The following is a 21,922-nucleotide window of genomic DNA, read 5'->3' as shown; positions in this document are numbered from 1 at the left end:
TAGCTGGATTGCTTCACCTTAGTTTGGAAAGTAGTTCACAGTGCTGCACCTGTTCATTGCACTCTAGTGTGGCTGGCTTGGAAATCTCAGGGGACATGGATGTCTGATACATTGTAAGCCCAGAGCCACCCACTTGTTAAGGTTTTTTTTGTTTTGTTTTGCTTTTTTTTTTTTTTTTTTTTTTTTTTTGTGGTTTGTTTGTTTTGGTCAGGTCTTACCTAATTTTTGTTTTGTAGGATGAGGAGCAGGGTTTTACTATGCAGCACTGGCTGGCCTGGAGCCCCCTATGCAAAACAGACTGGATTCAAACTCAGAGGGCTCCAACTGTCTCTGCCTCCCTGGTACCAGGATTAAAAGTGTACACCACCATACCTAGCCACTGCCTTCCCTTGTTTTCCCTCATAGGTTCACACCTCTAGGTATATAGGAGCCCATTGTGGGTCCTAGGCAGATGAGCACAGTTGGTAGCTAGAGATGTAATATATTGTTTTAAATCCTAATTTAAAGCATACAGTAGGCACTCATGAGTCAATGGGCAGAGAAAGACAAACTCAAATGGCTGCAGACTCCTAGCCATGAGAGCATACAACCCCGGGTTCTAGTGCCAGTTGTGGAGGTTTGTGTGGGTGTGGTCCTGGGAAAGTATTTCCTACTCTGGGTCTGTGGGATCAGTAGTCACCTGGGCTAATATCACTACTGCCACCCCTGTAATAGGGGATTATATTTTGATACCACTTCGGCTTTCTCTTTTCCTTGTTCTCTTTCTCCCTTCAAATAGACACAGTAAATCAAATTATGTAAGGGCAGGTTGAAAATGGAACTGCTGATGGACCAGGCTTATACGGAGTGTTTCTGCAAGAGCAATAGAGCTCGGACCTTGACCCAAGCAGCAGAGGCTGAAAGTTGGAATATCATGTCTCCATGTTAAGTGATACAATTATCTAATTTTTCTCTTTGTGCATGCCTCAGAGGCTGGGGGGCATGCTAGGGATTTTCCTGGGTGGATGAAGGTATGTTTGGGAAATTGGATTTTATAAACTTTTACCTGACTGGCAAGAGTCATTTTCTGCTAGGCTAAACCCAGGAAACATCTCAGGGTCTTATTTGGTGTCCTATTACTAAGAGATTATTAAAATTAATTAGGGACCTCAGAATATAGGCTGCAATCTTTCTAAGATCGGAAGCATGTCTTACTCATGGTCCCTGATGTGCCCGCAATGGAGGTAGAGAACAGTTGTCACATGAGCATGGTGTTTGCTTCTGTTCTCCCTCTGAATGGAGCTTCTGTGCGGCCGAACTCACAGGGTGAGGCCCCTGATCGGGGCGGGGGGAACAGTGAAACAGACATTAAGGCAAGTGTAAGGAGTCACAGCTCTGACTCCAGTGTGTGGGTCTGAATGATGGTGTGTCACTCAGGGGAAGGGCTTCTGTCACTTAGCCCTCTGAGTGATCTGAGCACACACACACACACACACACACACACACACCTGCCCAAGCCTGCTTCCATCCATGACATTTCCAACTCTTGGAAAATCTTTTCTTTAAATACAAATTCCATTCCTTGTGCTCTTATTTCCAAATTCTTGGGACAGTGGGGCATGGGCTCTTCTCTATTGGAGCTCAGTCAAAGCCAGGCAGATAGGCTTTCCCTAAATGCAGGGAGCCTGTGAAGGGTTAAGGGAGCCACACCCTCAGCAGGAACAGCCCTGGACTTTGTGCTGAGCAGCCATCTCTCTGGCCTCTTCTGGCCTGAGCGGCACAGGGAGCCAGGGTGAGAGGAGCCAGCAGAGGAAGGTCGGACAGAGGACATCTCTGCTTCACCATGGACAGCTCCTGTTAGCTAAGACACTGCTCCAACATCCGTGGTTCATACCCTTCTCCGCAGACTGGGACTTGCTCCCCACCTCCATTCTCCAAGGGGCACTGAAGTTCGTTCTTGTTTCTACTGTTGGGTAAGTCCTGCCCTGACCTGTCATCTTGTGGTGCCCCCTCTGGGATCTTTCTTTTTTCCTTTTCTCATCTCCAAATAATATTTTTATTCCTCTCAATTCAAACTCAAAAGATGTGTTCTCATACCCTACCTCTGCTTCATGCCCTTCCCTGCCAAGTTGCTTCAAAGACTGTGTGACTGTGTGTGTGCATGCATGTGTGTGTGTGTGTTTGTGTCACTCAGGAGAAGGGCTTCTGTCACTTAGCCCTCCAGGTGATCTGAGCACACACGCACACACACACACACATGCAAATGGGAGAGACAGAGACTGGATCTCACTTTTTAATTCAGGCTGGTCTGTGGTTCATTGTGCAGCTCAGGTTGTGGCAATCCTCCTGCCTTGGCCTCCTGAATACTATAATTAGAGGCATAAGCCACCATGCATGGCTACTTACCCTTAATCTGAGAAATACGGGCTAATAATAGTATCTACTTCATGGGCTATTATAATTGTCAAGTTACAGCGTTTAGAGCTCTGTCTGGCCTGTGATGAACACTGCATGTTTTCTAGAGGCTGCTGTCATCAGTATTCATGTGGTACCCTAGGTATTTAGGAAGTTACTGGAGCTCGGGGAAAACAGAATGAAGGAGAAAGAAGGTTGGGTGGCTTCCTTGCCCTGTATGCTGCTCTTGTTCTTCCCCTAGATTCAGAGAAGCCCGAGAGTGAGGGAATGTGTTATACTCCTGCTTGGGAGTGGCACTGACCATTGTACTAATTCTGCCACCCCGCCTACTCAGTCTGCTTGGGGAAAGCTTTTTATTTCCTGCAGAAACACCTGCCACATGCCTGCTGCATGCCGCCCAGTCCAGCCCTCCCCCCACCCCCAAGTCCTCCCTGGAGCACTCCTCCTTGCCCACTCCCACCAGCTACTAAAAAATGGGGTGTGTCTCTTTGGGTAAAGTCCATACCAGAAGATGATAGGTATAAGTCTCTCTTGGAGACGGCCATTGTAGAGGGATTAGATGACTGAAATAGGGGTTGGATACAAGCACTGGGGCAAGGAGCCAGGGAGAGCACTCCCTCGGGGAGGAGGGGGAGCACCTTGAGTACCTGGCTGCAGAACAAAGCTTGACTCATACTTCCCCCAGCCTTCTCCTTTAAGCAGATTCTGCTCCGCTTTCCCCAGGTGGGCAGACAAAGGAAGTCCTAGCTGATACCCATCCCACTGCCCTGCCTAGGGTTCCTCTTCCTCCCTGGCTGGCCAGGTTAGTCCAGAGACCCTTCTGGCTAGAGAGCTCTCCTGTAGAGAGGGAGGAGGGCTCCCATAGGCCCCGTATGCCTTCTTCCCCTCCCACCATGACGTAACTTTATAGCTGAGCTGTCAGCTGCAATTTACCATGTTGACTCGTAGGATCCTCTAGCCTCTTGGCATGCCTCTCCTGGAAGACACCATCGGGGTGGAGGACCTCATCCTCCTGGAACCCCTGGATGAGGAGTCTCTGATCAAGAACCTCCAACTTCGTTATGAAAAGAAAGAGATTTATGTGAGCTTGCCTCGGGAGCCAGACTGTGGGGTACCCGAGGGGGGGGATCCAGGATTCCTCCTGCCAGGCTCACTTGTCTCACCCTCCTCGTGACCCCAGACGTACATTGGGAACGTGGTGATCTCCATGAATCCCTACCAGCAGCTTCCCATCTATGGCCCAGAGTTCATTGACAAATACCGGGATTATACTTTCTATGAGCTGAAGCCCCACATGTGAGTAAAGGGAACTAGAGGAGGGCTGATGAGTGTCTGTGATGCATCCTCCTCTAACCCCCCCAGACCCCCAAAGGAGGTTCTCCGGCATCCCTCCTCCCCTGAGAACCCTTCCTAGACTCAGTTCTTGTCTGATCTGGTCCACGAGAGGAGGGTGGATAAACCCAGTGCTAAGGATTGGAAGACGCTGCCTTGGGCTGGCCTCACACTAATCGCTGACCAATTCCTTCCCACAAGCTATGCTTTGGCAAATGTGGCCTACCAGTCACTGAGGGATCGGGACCGGGACCAGTGTATCCTCATCACGGGCGAGAGTGGAGCTGGCAAGACTGGTGAGGAGGCTTGAGGCTCGCTCAGGGGAGACCAGGAATCATGTCCTCTCTCCAAGCCAGGCCTGTCCTGTCCCTCCTTCATCCCCATTACTTCCTCTCTAGGTTTTCTTTCTCTTTTTTCTTTTTTAGGGTTTTCTTTCCTTCCGCCCCTCTCTCCTCCCTCCCTCTCCTCTTTTCTTTCTTTCTTTCTTTCTTTCTTTCTTTCTTTCTTTCTTTCTTTCTTTCTTTCTTTCTTTCTTTCTTTCTTTCTTTCTCTCTCTCTCTCTCTCTCTCCCTTCCTTCCTTCCTTCCTTTCTTTCTTTCTTTCTTTCTTTCTTTCTTTCTTTCTTTCTTTCTTTCTTTCTTTCTTTCTTTCTTTCTTTCTTTCTTTCTTTCTTTCTTTCTTTCTGTGTTTCGAGACAGGGTTTCTCTGTGTAACCCTGGCTGTCCTGGAACTCACTCTGTAGGCCAGGCTGGTCTTGAACTCAGAAAAAAATCCACCTGCCTCCCAAGTGCTGGGATTAAAGGCGTGCGCCACCACCGCCCGGCCCTTTTTTTTTTTTTTTTTTAGGTTTTTTACATTTTTGTGTCTATATGTATATGCCTGAGCATGTGTATATATTTGCACCACAGACATGAGGGTGCCTGAAGAAGCCTCTGGAACTGGAGTTGCAAGTCCACCTAATGTAGGTGCTGGGAACCAAACCTAGGCCATTTACAAGAGCAGCAAGTAATGCAGGATGGTGGTGGCACACAGCTTTAGTCCCGGCACTCAGGAGGCAGAGGCAGGATCTCTGAGTTCGAGGCCAGCCTGGTCTACAGAGCAAATTCCAGGACAGCCAGGGCTACCCAGAGAAACCAAGTGAACATGCATGTGTGCGTGCTCAAATTCTCATTCTCTCTCTTTCTCTCTCTTACACACACACACACACACACACACACACACACACACACACACACACACACACAGAGTAGCAAATCTCCTTAACCACTGAGCCATCTCTCCAGCCCAGTCCCTCTTATTTTTCTTACTGCCAGTGATGTGGTACCTAAGCTAGATGGGGTGGGAGTGGGCGTGCCCTGGCTGGGGACTTTAATAGTTAACGGTGGGAGTGGGAGTGGGAGTGGGCGTGTCCTGACTCACTCAGAGCTTCTCCTGCGCAGAGGCGAGTAAGCTAGTGATGTCCTACGTGGCTGCTGTCTGCGGGAAAGGAGAGCAGGTGAACTCTGTGAAGGAGCAGCTGCTTCAGTCAAACCCAGTGTTGGAAGGTGAGCGGCCACTCTCTGCTCTCTTCATCCCCAGAGAAACTCAGCCTCAGACACTCTTCCAAAATCGCGGTTTCCCTTCAGCGTAAAAGCTACCGGTTGGTCGGCAGACCGGAAGGAGCTGTCCCCTCAGGACTTTCCTCCTTTAGCCTCCAACTCTGGGAGCTTCGGGGCCCCTCACTTTCTCTTTCTTCGCCTCCATAGCTTTTGGCAATGCCAAGACCATCCGCAATGACAACTCCTCTCGATTTGTGAGTGACCGACATCTGCCTGGGAGGAGTGTGGGGCGGGGCAGGAGGAGTGAGGGGTTGGGGAGGAGGGCAGCACAACCTCCCTCAGCGTGGTTGGAAGAGAAAGACAGCCAAGGGTTTCTCTGGTCTCTCCGTGCAGGGAAAGTACATGGACATCGAGTTTGACTTCAGAGGGTCCCCCCTGGGAGGCGTCATCACCAACTGTATGTGTCCCCCTCCCATAAGCCTCAGCAACACTCTACTTCTGTCCCTTATGCCCGTCTGCTTCTGCAGGCAAGAGGACTGCTAGGTTCCCAGAACCCCCCAACTCTTAGGAACACTGGGGCCGGGGCAGAACAGGAGGGATCTGCTGAGACTCTCCTGGGCTCGCAGGAGGATGATTCCTTCCTCCTCCCTCCCAGATCTGCTTGAGAAGTCCCGAGTGGTGAAGCAACTCAAGGGGGAGAGGAACTTCCATATCTTCTATCAGCTGCTGGCTGGAGCAGACTCGGAGCTGCTGCGTATGTGATCTTCTGGGTCACCCCCAAGCTGTCCTGTCACCAGAGCCCAGGCCTCTCTTTCCCCCTTCTCTCAAGCCCTCTCTCCACGTCTCCTCCGTGCTTTTCCCTCCCAGAGCCTTATGGCTCCGGGTTGAGAACAAGTCCCTGGTGGCTCTGCTCTCTTCTTTGCTGGTTCAAGGCCAGAGGTCGCCTTGCTTGGGTCCTTGCTGCCCTTGTCCCTATGCCCTGCCTGCTTCCTCTCTCCCTGAGCTGATGCCAGGCCTGGGGCTTTGAGAGAAGCAGGCAGGATAGGGGAGCATTTGAGAACTTCTAAGATCTTCAGCGACTGTGCCTGGGCGTATACACCTCCCTCACCTAGGATCATCCCTGGTTTTCTTCTTTTCTTTTTATTCTTTTGTTTGTTGTATCCCTGGCTGCCCTGGAACTAGTTCTGCAGACAAGGCTAGCCTCGAACTCACAGACATCTGCCTGCCTTTGCCTCCCTAGTGTTGGGATTAAAGGCATGTGCCACCACAGCTCGACAGTATTCCTGGTTTTCTTAGATAGTTCTCTAGAGCTCCCACCCATCCATCCGCCCACCCACCCATCCATCCAGCATCTCCTGATCATGCATTATTACACTGGGGCTGCGTGAGAGATCTGAGTGCTCCAATCCATTGCAGTTGGTTCCGATGAGCCTGTGCAGATAGCCATGGGGGTCGATAGCATGCAGCTGAGAGAGTGGGGGAGGGGACTTGACAGACTTTGCCTCCCAGAACCCTCCCTGCTAGCTGGGAATCAACCGTATGGATTTCCAGCCCCTAAGGAGCTGTCTGTTTGATTCCTTGTTACTCTGTGCTTGACTTTTGCATAACGTTTTCCTGCTCCTTGAAATCTCTGTGGCTCAGGAGATGCTGCACAGGGCTTATTCTCTGCTTCTTGGCTTCATGGCCTTAATGCCCTTCAATTTGTCTGACTCATGGGCACCAGGGTTTATTCTGGCTGGGTCTATACCTGCTAGTTTAAGTTGCGTCTGGATGACTCTCCCTGCTTTCATTATATCTGAGTTTTCTGATTCATCCTCTCTCCAGCGTCCCTTCCTTAGTAAGTGCTGATCTCAGAATCTGCGTGCTAGAGGGAGCCGCCACTGAAACCTTTTGGGGTTCACTGCTCCGATTCTCAGATCATTTGCACAAAATATAATCAACATGCCTCTCTGGCCTATGATCAGCCCAGCCCTTGCTATCTTAGCAAACAGCTTGGAACATTTCCTCGGTTCATTTATTAAAATGAAAATAAAAATTCTGTTTGCCAGCCGGGTAACTTGTCAGTGAGAAGCAATTCCGACACACAAATCATTCATTTTGGGGGAAGAAAGAAAAAAAGTCAAAACCTAGCTCTTCTGATGTGGGCTGGGAGAAACTCACTTATTACACGAGAAGGCCATTTAGCTCAGCAGCCTGCGTTGGCGAAAACCTTCCCGGAGCAGCATTAGGGTCAGGGATCAGACAGTGCTGAGCCCACCCAGCAGGGGGCGCTGAGGCTGGGGGCACATAGGTATGGTTTTCTTTCCCTTTCCTCTCCTTCTTGCCAGAAAAGGAGAGAGGATTTGCTGGGTAGTTTTCATTGTTTAGAACCCTGAGGATGGGGATAAAATTCAGCGAGACTTGTGGAATTCTCTAACAGATACGAATACCCAACCCTAAGAAACACTTTTAAAAATTCATTCATCATCATAGGAGTGTATTATCTCCAACCAACGGAGAAGACAAGAGGTGAACCTAAATCAGGACCCAGGGCAAGGGTCGTGAGGTATCTAGAGAGCGGGCAACCACATCTCCCCTTATACTCTCTCTCTATGCCCAGAGGCCCTAAAGCTCGAGGACAGCACACGAGTATACGCCTACCTGAATGGGGAGGTGCCCGAGGTGGATGGCATGGACGATGCCTCCAACTTCAGGGCCGTGCAGGTGAGCGCCCCCTGGGGGCAGGCTTGGGCCCTCTGCTTCAGGCCATCCTCTGAGCCCAAGACTTGTGAATGGCGGCCTCGCCTCACCTCGGGCCAGCCCCACTAGCTCAGCTTGAACACCCCTCCCCCGCCCCCCACGCGCTTTCTTCCCCAGCACGCGATGTCAGTGATTGGGTTCTCAGAGGAGGAAATTAGACAAGTGCTGGAGGTGACAGCCCTGGTGCTGAAGCTGGGCAACGTGAGGCTGACGGACGAGTTCCAGGCCAATGGGACTGCAGCCAGCGGCATCTGTGATGGGAAAGGTCAGTGCTCCCTCTCCGGAGCCCCCCTCCTCCAGTGAGACCCACTGATACGAAGCACCCCAGAACAAGCTTCTGAAACAAGTCAGGCTCTGGCCTGAGACGTTCAGAACCTTAGTTGACTCTCCTGAGGTATGGAAGCAACCTGACCTGCCGTGTGCCCCACTCCTCCCCGAGCCAGCGTGGGTCGCTAATCACCCAGCAGCCCCTCCCCCACCCGCCCTGCCCCCAGCCACATTGTACTTCTCTGTCCTTATAGGTATTCAGGAGATTGGGGAGTTGGTGGGCTTGAACTCCGGGGAACTGGAGAGAGCTCTGTGCACAAGAACCATGGAGACAGGCAAAGAGAAGGTGGTCACGGGTTTGAATGTCATTCAGGTAAGAGCCCTCCTGAGGAGCGACTTTGAGACTGTTTGGTGGTCACCACAGTAACAAGACTGTGTCTCCCCCCCGCCAGGCTCAATATGCTCGGGATGCCCTGGCCAAGAATATTTACAGCCGCCTCTTCGACTGGATAGTGAACCGCATCAACGAGAGCATCAAGGTAAGGCCGCTCTTCCCAAAGCCGCCTCACCCTGGCGCCCTGGCCACCAGCTTCATTCTTGCTCTGAGATGCACAGTAGGACAGTCATGAAGAGGAAGGTGCAGCTCCCTCTAGGCGTCCGAGTCCCTCCGCCTGACCCAGTTATTCACTTCACCTTCTCAGGGCTACTAAGCCCCAGGCTCCTGATTTGGCAACAGCCACTAACGCCTGTGAACGTCTGCCTGTCTGCCTGTGTCATGGCGCTTACTGCAGCCCAGAGTGTACGTGGTTGCATGTGATTCAGCAGCTCCACACCTGGGCATGCAGTCAAGAGAATGTTGCATACAAACATTTGTAGAAATGGTATGCATGATAGACAAAAAAAAAAAAAAAGGTGCCGGGGAATCAGGAAGTTCTGGCCAATGTGAGGTAAACAGTGATTCCAAGGCCGCCCTGGCCTAGGTGCGATCCTGTCTCTGCAAACTAACACACAAGTGAGTGAATGCATAGCTAAACTATTAATAGGCAAAATGTAAGCAAGCTATATTCATCAGATTACAACTAGATAAGCAAAATGTGATATGTCCATGTAGATGTAGCTGTACCATTCTGCCGTCAAAAGGAACAGAAGGGCTGTCGAGGCGGCTCAGCAGTTAATAAATGAGTATTTATTTATGGCTTTGGCATGGGGGTACAGCACACAGTCTCACTCACGCTAAGCGTGGCTGTTGCTCCCCAGTCCTTTATGTGCTGTCCGTGGAGACAGCACAGGGAAAGGCCCCAGGGTTAGGGGCTGGGGCCTTTCCCTGTACTGGAAAGGCAAATGCTTTCTTCTTCTAAGACTTGAATTTTTTTCTCCTCTCCAAACTGGGACTAACCAGACCACATAATAAATGGCATGGGGTTTTCTTTTATAAAATGTTAAAACGTAAGGGATGGCCAGAGCCTGTGTGGGGGTCAAGACAACAATCTTTTCACAGGGTTCTCCTAAGACCACCACAAAACACAGATGATTACACAATAATTCACAACAGTGGCAAAATTACACTTAGGAAGTAGCAATGAACACAATTGTATTGGTGGGCATCTTTACAGCGTGAGGAGCCGTGTTACAGGGCTGCAGCGTGAGGAAGGTGGAGAAACACTGCCCTGACTGAGAGCATCTTTTTTTTTTTTTTTTTTTTGGATTTGGTTTTTTTTTCGAGACAGGGTTTCTCTGTGTAGCCCTGGCTGTCCTGGAACTCACTCTGTAGACCAGGCTGGCCTCAAACTCAGAAATCTGCCTGCCTCTGCCTCCCACGTGCTGGGGCCACCACTAAAGGCGTGCGCCACCACTACCTGGCAAGGATATTCAATGTTCTGCTCACCCAGAGCTTTCAGGTTGCCTTTATTTATATATAAATATATATATAAGTATAATGTAGCTGTCTTCAGGCACACCAGAAGAAGGCATCGGATCTCATTACAGATGGTTGTGAGCCACCCTGTGGTTGTTGAGAATTAAGCAGTCAGTGCTCTTAACCACTGAGCCATCTCTCCAGTCCCTGTGGCGTTTGTTTATATCTTCCCTCTTTCCCTTGCCTTGTCCTGCAGTGAACGTGGGGTGGGGTGGGGTGGGGGGAAGAAGGGGGACACCGCAGTGCCCCTCCAGCATGGTCGAGCATACTACAGTTCTGTTTGTCCCCGCTCTAATCCCAGCTACCTGGTTCACGCCGTGAGCCGGCCCTCACACTTGCCCTCCCTCTCCTTCAGGTGGGCACCGTGGAGAAGAGGAAGGTTATGGGGGTCCTGGATATCTACGGCTTTGAGATATTGGAGGTGAGAGAGCACCAGACAGCCTCAGTGTCCTGCATCTCTGTTGAGGGGGACAGGCTCACGGTGCGTGCGTGCGTGGGTGGGTGGGTGCGTGGGGACCTGAAGCGAGCCTCCCTCCTGACACGCAGGATAACAGCTTTGAGCAGTTCGTGATCAACTACTGCAATGAGAAGCTACAGCAGGTGTTCATAGAGCTGACCTTGAAGGAAGAGCAGGAGGAGTACAAGAGAGAGGTGAGCGGAGCTCGCGCTGTGGCCCCACGAAGGACTCCCAGATACATGCCTTCTCCTTGATTTCCCTCTGATTGTCCCCAGATGGGAGCACCGGGACACACGGTCTCCCTCTCACAGCGGAGCATCCAGCAGTACTTAGTCACCCCAACACTGCGCTTCCTTCCAGCCTTCCGTGTCCCCAGCCTTGCACTCCAGGCTAGCCCAGACAGGACAGACGGACAGACGGACAGACGGAAGGGTGTTTGTGTTCTGACAAGAGCAAAGTGACAGCTATGCTTGGCCTGTGACAGACAGAGACAGATTGAGAAGGGGCATTTCTCCTGGGCTTGGCACCCTCCACAGTTCCTGTCTCTAACATGTCAGACTCTGTTGCCTCCCCTGGCGCTGGGTGATGATGCTGTTAGAGCAGCAACATCCAGGCGCGCTCCTCAGAAGTGCCCCGCGGCTCCAGATCTTCACACCCGTTCTCTGACTCAGTGCAAACCCCTGCGCCCCATGCTATGTGTTAGAAAAGCTCCCTGATTAAGCCAAGTGTGAGCGGCCGAGTGTCTCACAACCCTGGAGACGGTGCCTGTGAGTTCAAGGCCCTGCCTCCGCAGCACGGCTTCCGGCAACATGGCTGCAGATGCAGGAAAGACTTTTAAAAAGTTGTGTCACGGATATTTTTTTTTTCCTCCACCAACCTGGGAGGGATGAGTTGCAAACTGAATGACACCCAGACCTTTCTGAGTGAGGGGCCTTTCTAAAGTGCCTTTGTAGGGTGGGCTAAAGGGAGTCTGGGCCTGGTGAGGTCTTTCAAGCTTTCCTGGGACTTGCTTCTGTAACCGATGTCTCCCTTGGCCAGGGCATACCGTGGACAAAGGTGGAGTACTTTGACAACGGCATCATCTGTAACCTCATTGAGCATGTGAGCGAGGCCTGCCTTCCAGACTGCCTGAGAATCCCACCCCACCCCGTTTCCTTCCCTCCCTCCCTCCCTCCCTCCCTCCCTCCCTCCTTTTCTCCCCTTTCTAGAGGGAAAGGGATTCGAGCAGGTCGAGGGGACATCAGTGATACTGTGGACCGTGTGAAGGACCAGGTCGAGATTCCACTGACTCTGTTCCCTCGGCCTAGAGTCAGCGAGGCATCCTGGCCATGCTGGATGAGGAGTGCCTGAGACCCGGCGTGGTCAGCGACTCCACTTTCCTAGCAAAGCTGAACCAGCTCTTCTCCAAGCACAGTCACTACGAGAGTAAAGTCTCCCAGAATGCCCAGCGCCAGTACGACCGCACCATGGGCCTCAACTGCTTCCGCATCTGCCACTATGCGGGCAAGGTGATGTAGTCGGCTGGGCTGCGTGGGTATGAAAGTGAGAACCGAGGTACTTCTCAGTGAAACTGGGGGGTCCGAGTGCCGGAAGGTAACCATGGGGTCTGAACCCACATCCGCTCCTCTGCAGGTGACTTACAACGTGACCGGCTTCATTGACAAGAACAACGACCTGCTCTTCCGAGACCTATCCCAGACAATGTGGAAGGCCCGGCATCCCCTCCTTCAGTCCTTGTTCCCAGAGGGGAATCCCAAGGAAGCATCTCTCAAACGACCCCCGACTGCCGGCACCCAGTTTAAGAATTCGGTGGCCATACTCATGAAGAACCTGTATTCCAAGAACCCCAACTACATCAGGTGAAAAGCTGGACACACTGTGAACATCCTTCGTGTGGGATTGGGCCAGTGCACAGTGGAGCTTGTCCATGTCGGGGAGTCTTTGGAACAGGGTTTTAGAGGCTCTGTCCTCGGGGGAAGCAGGGCCAGATGAGGAGCTGAGCATCCCGTGGCCCACAGAGTGGCATCAGAGGAGAGTGAGACTGGAAGGCTAGAGAGTCTCCTTTCACTGATGTTGAGATTTCCACCTCTGGGAGTTGTGGGAAGTAGGCACGTGGCTCCAGGCCGATCCGCTGGCCAGCGTCCATTCCTGAGCTTGTATCTTCCCGACTCCTGACCAGGTGCATAAAGCCCAATGACAAACAACAGCAAGGCAGGTTCACCTCAGAGCTGGTTATGGTCCAGGCTCGATACCTGGGGCTGCTGGAGAACGTTCGGGTGCGCAGGGCTGGCTATGCCTTCCGCCAGGCCTATAAGCCTTTCCTGGAAAGGTACCGATTGCTGAGCCGGAGCACCTGGCCTCGCTGGAATGGGGACGATCGGTAAGACCCAGCAGGGAGGGGGCTGAACAAACCTGCTGAGGCTCAGATGGATGGGCCCTGGGGGAAGTGGATTTCTCTTCATCAGCTGCAGAGGGATAAGGGAGGTGTGGAGAGGATTCTGCCCTGACACACCCCCTGCAGCTCTCCCCATCTGCCCCTGCAGGGAAGGTGTGGAGAAGGTCCTCGGGTCTCTGACTTTGTCATCAGAGGAGCTGGCCTATGGGAAGACAAAGATCTTCATCAGAAGCCCCAAGACTGTGAGTCAGTCAGTGCTGCATTTGGTGGGGGTGGACTGAGGAGCCTCGGTGAGCTCACCTGAGAACGAGGGAGGGAGGGAGGTGCCACCCTGGTCTCTGCCCTCAGGGCCTGGCCTGCTTTAGTAGACCCCGATTGTGAGCGGTGATGATGGAAGGTGCTAGCTGGGAAGCCTGTGGAGTAATCACCCAGTGCAGTGCAAGCAGGAACAAGCCCCCTTTTACCCCCCACCCCACCCCGCCAGCTTTTCTACCTGGAAGAACAGCGGCGCCTGAGGCTTCAGCAGCTGGCCACCCTCATTCAGAAGGTTTACCGGGGCTGGCGCTGTCGGACCCACTACCAGCAGATGCGGAAGAGTCAGATCCTCATCTCGGCTTGGTTTCGGGGTAACAAGGTGCTGCCACTTCCTCAGCACCACGCCAGCCACCACTCCTGTTACGGGGGATGCGTGTGGCTTTTCCTAACCGTGCCCCTGTGTGTTTCCAACAGCAAAAGAAGCACTATGGGAAGATCCGGTCGTCGGTGCTGCTGATCCAGGCATTCGTGAGGGGGTGGAAGGTAAGGGAGGGCAGGGGTCCCGGCTCACACGTGGCTTCTGCCGAGCCATGACCACTGGGCCACTCTGTGACCCTGGGACTGTCCCCCTGCTCCGACTGGGATGTACACCCAGGGGATCAACGTGTAGGTCTGGGGGTGTCTCTGCCCTTAGCTGTAGGCGACTTCATATCATTCTCCAGGTATAATCTCAGCCCTCTGTTATTCGTTCATTCGTTTGTTTTCTTGACTCTGTACTTTGGTTGAAAACAAAAATAGCAGAACCTCTTCTAGACTGTCTTCACGCTGACTTCTTCCTCACACGTACCCGCTAGGCCCGCAAGAACTACCGAAAATACTTCCGGTCAGGCGCTGCCCTCACCTTGGCAAATTTTATCTACCAGAGCATGGTAAGTTGGGCTAAGATGGGAGCGGGGTGAGGAGTTGGGGCGTCATGGGGAGGATGGCGGATGGTTGTGAGCTTTTCTCACCACCATGGAATGGTGAAGTCACACACTGGGAGCAAACTCTGGAGGATGCTGTCTGCACCGTGCTGAGGCGTACACCTGAGCCGTAGTGACAGACTCACTGGGCCACTCTGTGAGAGAGTGAGCGAGAGAGCGGCCGGGGCTAGCCTTCCTACCAAGTAGACTGAGGACCCGCAAGATTAACTAGCCTGGCCTCTCAGATCCATTTTGAGGTGGAAGGAATTACACCTTCCTCCTATCTCCTCTAAAGCCCCAGGCAAGTGAGGAGGGACATCTCCGGAAGGAACTGACAGAAGGAAACCTCCAGCTGTGGGTGGCTTCCCACAGGATGTCTGTCAGATAGTGGTGGCCTTTCTGAGAGGATACTGCAAAAGCCACGGAGGGACAGGACCCCAGTGAAGCACTGGAAAAGGCCAGACAGGAGGGGACATGGGGGATTAGCCCTAGCCCGGGCTGCAGGAAGGTATAGCTGACCTCAGGTGCCTGGATTGTGAGTTCTTGGGACCCTCACCAGGTATGCTCAGTTGAGCATGAAGTGCCCCCATTTGGAATTCCTGTTTGTCATCCTACAGTTTGGACTGCGTGGTAGGGAGGAGTAGGATCTCTGGAGTAACCCCCTGCCTCTGCTTCCCCCTCCTCCCTGGCCCCATGCTCCCCTGGCCGGTTGGGCTGGCTCCACCGTGTCCTGTCTGCCCCGCAGTACGTGCGGTCTCACTAGACACCTGAGGCCTGCTGTCTCCCTTCTCTCAACATTCCTTTCACCTGCGCTTTGTCAGGCAGCTGCTGGACGTCAACCCAGGAGCTGTGTGGTTCAGTAAATCACACTCAAGAATCCCGGCCACGGATTCTGTCAGTGCTCCTGACACTTTGCTATGGCCTTTAGCCTAATGGTGTTTCCTCTGAATACAGACAATGTCATGATCTTCCTATGCTGTCCTCCAAGGCTTCTAACAGTTTGCCAGGTTAAAAAGACTAAGACCTGGCCGGGGTGGTGGTGGGGCATGCCTTTAATTCCAGCACTTGGGGAGTAGAGGCAGGTGGATCTCTGTGAACTGGAGGCTAGCCTGATCTACATAGCAAGTGCCAGGGCTACATAGTGAGATCTTATCTCAATAAACAAACAAAATGCAAACGAAGACTTAGGAAGGTCCAGTAATTTGTTCCAGGCCCTGTAGCTGGTAAATGGTAGAGCTGGGTGTAAAGCACTTGATTTCTGAGTTTCTAGCCACTGCCCAAGTCCTTCTAACAGAAGTTTGGACAGCCCATGGCTCTAGTCAGGCTCAGACACTGAAGATCTAGAAAAAGTAAGCACTCAGCAGCCCCACGCTGGCCGGGAGGATATTATGGGAGACACCGGGGAATCTGGGAAGGCTTCAGGCTATGGCTCAGAGGTTGGACAGAATCCCCGTGGTCAGAGCTGAGCGATCAGATGGTTAAGGAGTAGGCAGACTGCCATTATCCTTGAGAGTGCAAAGAAGACAGGGGACTGTGGCGAGGAACCTTTCTGGTTGGAATTGTGCGAGTCCAGGGGCTTCTGGCTTGTGACCCTGGGCTCCAAGTGGACGGTTTTGAATGGCAGGCCGAGGGTATCAGGCACCACTGATTTGTCTATCCAATAACCAACACACACACACACACACACACACACACAGGCCCCAACTGTAGGTCACTGTGACCCGAGAGAAGAGAAAGCCAGGGGACCATATATAGAGCCTAGCTTTGGCGTTGGAGTGTCCACCTCACTCCCTACGTTCAGCCCTCCTACCCCACTGCTTCCTGTGTCCCTAACGCCCATCCCCGGAGCACACTGCACAGCTACAGAGACCCTCGAGGCAAGCCTCCTCAGCTCTGCCCCTTCCCCCTCTCACAAGGCACACTGTCCTCTGGAGCAGCAGGACCTGGGTGTGAGTCTGTCTGCCTGAGAGCCAATCTCCTCAGGTTCCCATTCCTAATGCTCTGCTTTCAACCCAGATACAGAAATTCCTCTTGAATCTGAAGAAGAACTTGCCATCCACCAAAGTGTTGGACAACACATGGCCAGCCGCCCCTTACAGGTGCTTCAACAGAGCCAATCAGGAGCTGCAGCGCCTCTTCTACCAGTGGAAGGTGGAGTTTCCCAGGCCCCTCCCTTCTCTCCCGTGACCCTTCCCTCCCTCCCTCATTTGTCTCCTGATTCCTTTTTCTGGTACTGTGGTAAAATATACATAAATTACATTCCCCTAAGCATCGGTGTCGGGGCTTAAAAAGGGAGAGTATGGGGGTTAGGGGAGTGGCTCGGCGGCGTGGGAGGTGTCCAGGCGGGCCCTTGCCCGGGCACCTCTGCCCCGGAGGGACCACACACACAGGCATGGTATAGAATAGAGTTTACTCAGAGTAGGGGATGGGAGTTAGTGGTAGAGAGAGAGAGTAGAGGAGTGGAGGCCGGCCATGACCACGTGGGGGGGGGAGGAGCCCCATGGGCAGAGAGGTGAGAGAGTGTGGGAGAGCGGGAGAGCAAAGAGGGAGAGGAGGGGCAAGTAGCCCTCTTATAGTGGGCCAGATCTCTGGGGCGGGGCAGACCTGGCTATTGCTCAGTAGGTGTGGGGTGGAGCTTAGACAAAACATCAACAGTCGGGACTTTGGCAACAAGCGTCCGGGTTGGCGCAAGGTCACCCCACCGCCCAGACGCTCTGCTCTTCGCTACTTGGTCCTCACCTCGTCCTCTTTCTGTTTCAATGACCTCACCACAGTGGGAAACTCCTGCAAGAAGTGGGAACCACACAACATTTGTGACTAAGTTCATGTCATGTCATAATGCCATCTGTCCTTTACTCAGGAGATACTGTGGGATGCCCACGGTCCTGCGCGCTGGCCGCGTGCATCCACTGGTGTCTACTCTCTCCTCAGCACCTCACTTCCCTCCGTGTCCCCCCTAGTCCTCCAGGCCCCTTCCCGTGTCCCTGTCATCTCCCCTCCAGCTCTCTCCTCCCCTCCTGTCCTCCTGCCTCCTTTTCCTCGCTCTCTCCCTGGAGAGTAAGATCACCTCCACTATCTGAGATTTTTCCTCCTCACAGTGTAAGAAGTTCCGAGACCAGCTGTCCCCGAAGCAGGTGCAGACACTGAGGGAAAAGCTCTGTGCCAGCGAACTGCTCAAGGGCAAGAAGGCGTCCTACCCCCAGAGGTGAGGGCCTCCAGATGCCGTAGTCGTTTCTGTCACACGGCACTTGGTAAACTTGGGAGGACTGGAGACACCGAGCTGTGCCCTCCTTGACGTCTCTGACCCAGCGCACGTGTGCACGCGCGTGCCGCGCTGTAGTCCTGATGGCGTTGATCCTGGGCCATGTCTCTGGATCTCTAAAGTAGGAGGTGGTACAAGAGCAGAGCCCTCAGGAAGGCTGGTTCACATGGTGTGCCTCTCACGTGTCCGCAGTGTGCCTATCCCGTTCCGTGGTGACTACGTCGGGCTGCAAGGGAACCCCAAGCTGCAGAGACTGAAGGGCAAGGAGGACGGGCCTGTCCTGGTGGCAGACACCGTGAAGAAGGTCAACCGTGGCAACGGCAAGGTGAAGAGCTGCTGCGGCCCACAGAGGCCCATCCACGCGACTCTGCCCAGCGGGTGGGCCGGGTGCGTGCCTGCCCTCATTCTCCGTCTCCCCTCTAGACATCGGTACGGATTCTCCTCCTGACCAAGAAGCATGTGATTCTCACAGATGCCAAGAAGTCCCAGGCCCAGATTGTCATAGGACTGGAGGATGTGACTGGGGTGTCAGTCACCAGCCTCCAGGACGGCCTCTTTAGCTTGCATCTGAGTGAGGTATTTGAGCAGCGTAGGTGGGGTCTCTGGAGTGGGCATCCTGGGGCTGAGGTGGGCTGGATACGCTAGGACTAAATTTCTCACTATGGGTCCCTGACGTCCCTCATGCTGCTGGGGGGATCATTAATATTAATTTCTCCCCCTTTTTCTAAGATGTCATCAGCAGCCTCCAAGGGGGACATCCTGCTAGTCAGTGACCATGTGGTTGAACTGCTGACAAAAATGTACCAAGCGGTGCTGGATGCCACACAGAGGCAGCTTTCTGTCACTGTGACTGAGAAGTAAGGCCATGGGCTGGAGATGAGGGACAGCTTGGGACAGGAGACCAGAATACTGGTCATTGTGACCCGGGAAATTCGTGCACTCAGAAAGTGAGGCAGACTGTGTGAGGGCAGGGCTGGTGGGTTTGTCTCAGTGTTATCCGGGCCTCCCTCCCTCCCTCCTTCCCTCCCCTGGACTGATGCACCAAGTTCCCTCGGGCCCTGAGTCATCCGATGCGTGGGGGTGGGGTATAACTTGGGTTTCTCTGTCTCTTCTCCCTCCAGGTTCTCTGTGAGGTTCAAGGAGGGCAGCGTGGCTGTCAGGGTCGTCCAGGGCCCCGCGGGGAGTGGGAACAAAAAATTGACTTGCAAGAAGAAGGGGAGTAATTCCATGGAGGTGACTGTGCGGTGAGGAGGTCGTGGCCTCTCCTCTGGAGCAGAACTCTGTGCCTAGCTCTTCTGACCGTGAGGTGGGCTTAGAGATGAAGAACCCTTGAAGATGGCCCCGCCGTCCCCTGGACCTTTCTAGAATCCTTACCCAAATGCAGCTTCCTCCTAGCGGCAGCCCGGCTGACGGGTAATAAAACGAGTGGTTCAAAAAGGTCTGGGCAGTGCGTGTGGGACCCCCGCCCCCCAGTTTCCTTCTTTGCTCGCTCAGCTACACGTGCTTGTTTAGTTCCCCCATTCCTTGATTTTACACAGTTGTGCTCAGACCCTCCACCGCCATCACCCGGATAGCACAGACAATAAGGAAGAGAAGGAGGATTGTGTGTGGCCTCCTCAGCCGGCTGAGCTCTGGCAGAGTTGAGAGAGACGGGTGGGGGTGCAGAAGCCTGGGCCGCCTCAGGCCGCAGGTGGCCAGCAGGCTGATTCATTAGTGTGTCCCTGGAGGGGAGACCTGAGGAGGCCTTTCTGGGAGCCTGGGCTCCTTAAACAGAGGGTCTGAAAAGAAGCCTGCGGCTTGCAGGCTGCCAGCTGAGGTCGGCTGGGGTGTGCGGGACGCTGCTCCCAGGGTCCACGCCCAGAAACCAACCCTCTTCCTCTCCATTCATCTGGAGACTCAGCTGCCCCACAGCTAGGACCCGCAGCTGGCAGCCCCTGACGGGGCAGACGCCCCGATTCAGACTTGCTCATCTCTAGGGCCACTCATGGACTGTGTCACGCTGCCTCACGCTCGCTGCTCGTGTGCGCCTTTGACAATGTTAGCATGTAATGTTTTGTGGAAAGCCATTGCTTTATATCTTTTCCCACTGTCCTTTATTTGCCTTTCCTCCTAGACTGTCCTGTCTCACCACCCTGTTCTACCTTCGGAACAAGCTGCAGGCAGCAGTAAAATGTAGCTCTGTTCCAGGGAGGGGAGCGGCAGAAGGAAGGGCTGCCTCTGCTCCTGTCTCTCAAGCTTCCCTCCCCTCCCCTCCACCCTCCCTGCCTCCCCCTGCCTCCTCCACTGGGCTCTGAGCTCTGAGTTCTGAGGCCGGGTCCCTGCAGTCTCCATCGGCAGGCAGCTCACGGGCCCAAGTAATCATACTGGCGGGGAGACCTGATTAACCGTCCTTCCTGCCTGCAGATTAATCTCTCTCCATCCCTGAGCCCAGTCTCTGAACCCAAACCCGAGCTTTGGTGAACCCTGCTCTGGGCTGCAAAGGGCCCTTCCTGGGCCCACGAGCCTAGAGCCTGTCCTGAGGGGGCTGGGTCCGGAGGAGGGGTAGCACAGGCTCTGTCCTAGCCTCCCACTCCCCAGATGACAGCGCCAACCTTGACTTCTCAGAATCAGAAGATCTCGTCTGGCGGGGAGTGGGTGGTGACCCGCGCCCGATCGCCCCCGCTCTCCGCCTCGGCTCCGGCTCCCAGGGCCCAAATTGTCGTCACTCTCCCAGTGAAGTGTCTGGTCATTTTCAGAAGCAATTTCAGGAGAAAATGCAGCTGCTGCTCCCCGTCCTGCTTTTCTTTTCCCAGAGCTGAGGGAGCTGGCAGCTCCCTGGGTGGGGGCAGGGCTGGGGAGGGAGGGCTGAGCAGGGTTTGAGCCTCCATTCTTCCTTCTCCGTGATGGATGCCAGTTCACGACTGGGAAGGGCTCAGCGCGCTGCCCTGCCTCCCGGCCTCCCCGACCTCCCCAACCTCCCCTCTCCTCTCTTCTGGAACCCTGGACCATAGTCCGCTATGGAAAGGGCTGGAGTTTCCCTGCTGCAGGGATCAGGATTCTGCAACCGGCGCCCACCCTGGACTACTGCCTCAGCCTCAGCACGTGCAGCCCTCTCAGTGTGCAGGTTGCTTCAGCCTCAGAGGGCCACAAGCATCCTGGACCACCCTGTCCCCACCCCACCCCCGAAGTTCCCCTGCCCCCCAAGGAGCCTTTGGAGGGCCTTGCAGCTCCTCCTACACAGGCTCAATTTCTTCTCCCTGCCCTCCCTGTCAGAGAACCGTCCCCCTCCTCTGTCACACTCGGCTCAGCCCCACTCTCAGCTCAGCGTCTCTCCAGATACCAAGGGAGTCCGCAGCAGAGCACACGGTGGACAGGCGCGGGTCATCTCGTGCACACGAGCCTGTGCCCCAGAGAGCGGCTATCTAACCTGTGGCAGCTCTGGACAACCGGCCACACCCACAGTGTGGTCACGAATGGGGGTGCCTGCTGCTGCGGACCCCAACTTATGTGCCATCTTTTCTATGGCGACAGCATCCGAGCCGTGCCTCGAGTAGAGAAAGGTTCAGAGAAAAAGAACTCCTGGGTGCTCTAGAGCGGCAACAGACACTTCACATGTCATTTGCATATGGTTTGGGGGGTGGGCGGGAAGCCCCCCCAGGCTGCCTCTCCAGCTCTCTCCAGTCTTCCTCCTCCATCACTGCTAGCTCGGGTGGCATCCACTCTTTCAAGTCTTCACTAATCCCAGAGATCAAGGGGTGATCAGCCCCCCCCCCCCAGCCTCCATGAGCTCCAGTGTCATCAAAGGACATTATTCATGGTGGACCTTTGCTGAAGCCCTGCTTCCCTGATGTCAGGGCGACAGGGATGGTGGCCTTGGGGCTGGGGGAGGGGCTGACAGAGCTGGGGCCACCAGGCTTTTTGGTCCTCAGCGTTTGGACTCACATCTGTTCTTGCATAGCCCCAACTCCTTTGGCCTTCCCAGCTTGGGCCTCTGACCCCAGGTTGGTGAGGGTAGAGGCGCGGAGGGAGCGACCTAGGGTTCACTCAGAAGCAGTTCTCTGAGGAACACACCACACAGTTCAAATGTAAACAGCCCCCACTTGTATTCTCCTCAGCAAATATTCTTGACTCTGGGTGCTGGCCCCTGTTCTTTGCCCACACTGTCCTGCAATTAACTGGGTAATGAGACGCTTTTAATGAGGCCCCATTAGCTTCCCATATCATAAAGAGACCTTGATACCCGGCTGCTGCCCACATTCTGGGGTGAACACGGGGCCCTGTGTAGCCAGCGTGACTTTATATCACCATGACCCAAGTCCCAGGGTATGTAGTGGAGAAAGGACGTCAGGACCCAAGACGCAATTCATGTTTAGGGTGGAAATTAAAAAATCGAAACCCAAAACAAAATCCCAAAACCTTGGCTCTGG

At 53.9% G+C, this 21,922-nt stretch overlaps 1 protein-coding gene and 1 long non-coding RNA gene across 2 annotated transcripts; one reads left to right on the top strand and one right to left on the bottom strand.

Annotated features, from left to right (window-relative positions):
* Window positions 1–3,361: 3,361 nt before the first annotated feature.
* Myo1a (myosin IA) lies at window positions 3,362–18,947 on the top strand. The gene is made up of 27 exons (XM_052165802.1): window positions 3,362–3,475; window positions 3,575–3,690; window positions 3,928–4,022; window positions 5,166–5,270; window positions 5,472–5,518; window positions 5,658–5,721; window positions 5,920–6,018; window positions 7,864–7,967; window positions 8,121–8,268; window positions 8,525–8,643; window positions 8,723–8,809; window positions 10,541–10,606; window positions 10,732–10,836; window positions 11,681–11,743; window positions 11,950–12,150; window positions 12,275–12,501; window positions 12,822–13,022; window positions 13,186–13,279; window positions 13,522–13,671; window positions 13,767–13,835; window positions 14,147–14,221; window positions 16,271–16,405; window positions 17,353–17,459; window positions 17,709–17,841; window positions 17,940–18,092; window positions 18,246–18,373; window positions 18,638–18,947. The coding sequence occupies exons 1-27, from the start codon at window positions 3,362–3,364 to the stop codon at window positions 18,762–18,764; spliced, it is 3,132 nt and encodes a 1,043-aa protein (XP_052021762.1). The 3' UTR covers window positions 18,765–18,947.
* Window positions 16,658–20,285, bottom strand: LOC127671123 (uncharacterized). The gene is made up of 3 exons (XR_007974664.1): window positions 20,108–20,285; window positions 17,452–17,742; window positions 16,658–17,038 (listed from the first exon to the last, which is right to left on the bottom strand). It is a non-coding gene; the product is annotated as an uncharacterized LOC127671123 (long non-coding RNA).
* Window positions 20,286–21,922: the final 1,637 nt, after the last annotated feature.

This window comes from Apodemus sylvaticus, chromosome 20, assembly GCF_947179515.1.
Source record: "Apodemus sylvaticus chromosome 20, mApoSyl1.1, whole genome shotgun sequence".
Classification (NCBI taxonomy): domain Eukaryota; kingdom Metazoa; phylum Chordata; class Mammalia; order Rodentia; family Muridae; genus Apodemus; species Apodemus sylvaticus.
Note: the sequence above shows the minus strand (reverse complement) of the source record. Positions and strands in the feature narration are given on the sequence as shown.

Excerpts from the sequence above, each read along its gene's own strand:
- Myo1a (XM_052165802.1), top strand. The coding sequence starts at position 3,362 with ATGCCTCTCCTGGAAGACACCATCGGGGTGGAGGACCTCATCCTCCTG. Across the intron at positions 4,023-5,165 it reads GAGTGGAGCTGGCAAGACTG|AGGCGAGTAAGCTAGTGATG; the intron begins GTGAGGAGGCTT and ends TCTCCTGCGCAG. Across the intron at positions 5,722-5,919 it reads GGGAGGCGTCATCACCAACT|ATCTGCTTGAGAAGTCCCGA; the intron begins GTATGTGTCCCC and ends CCTCCCTCCCAG.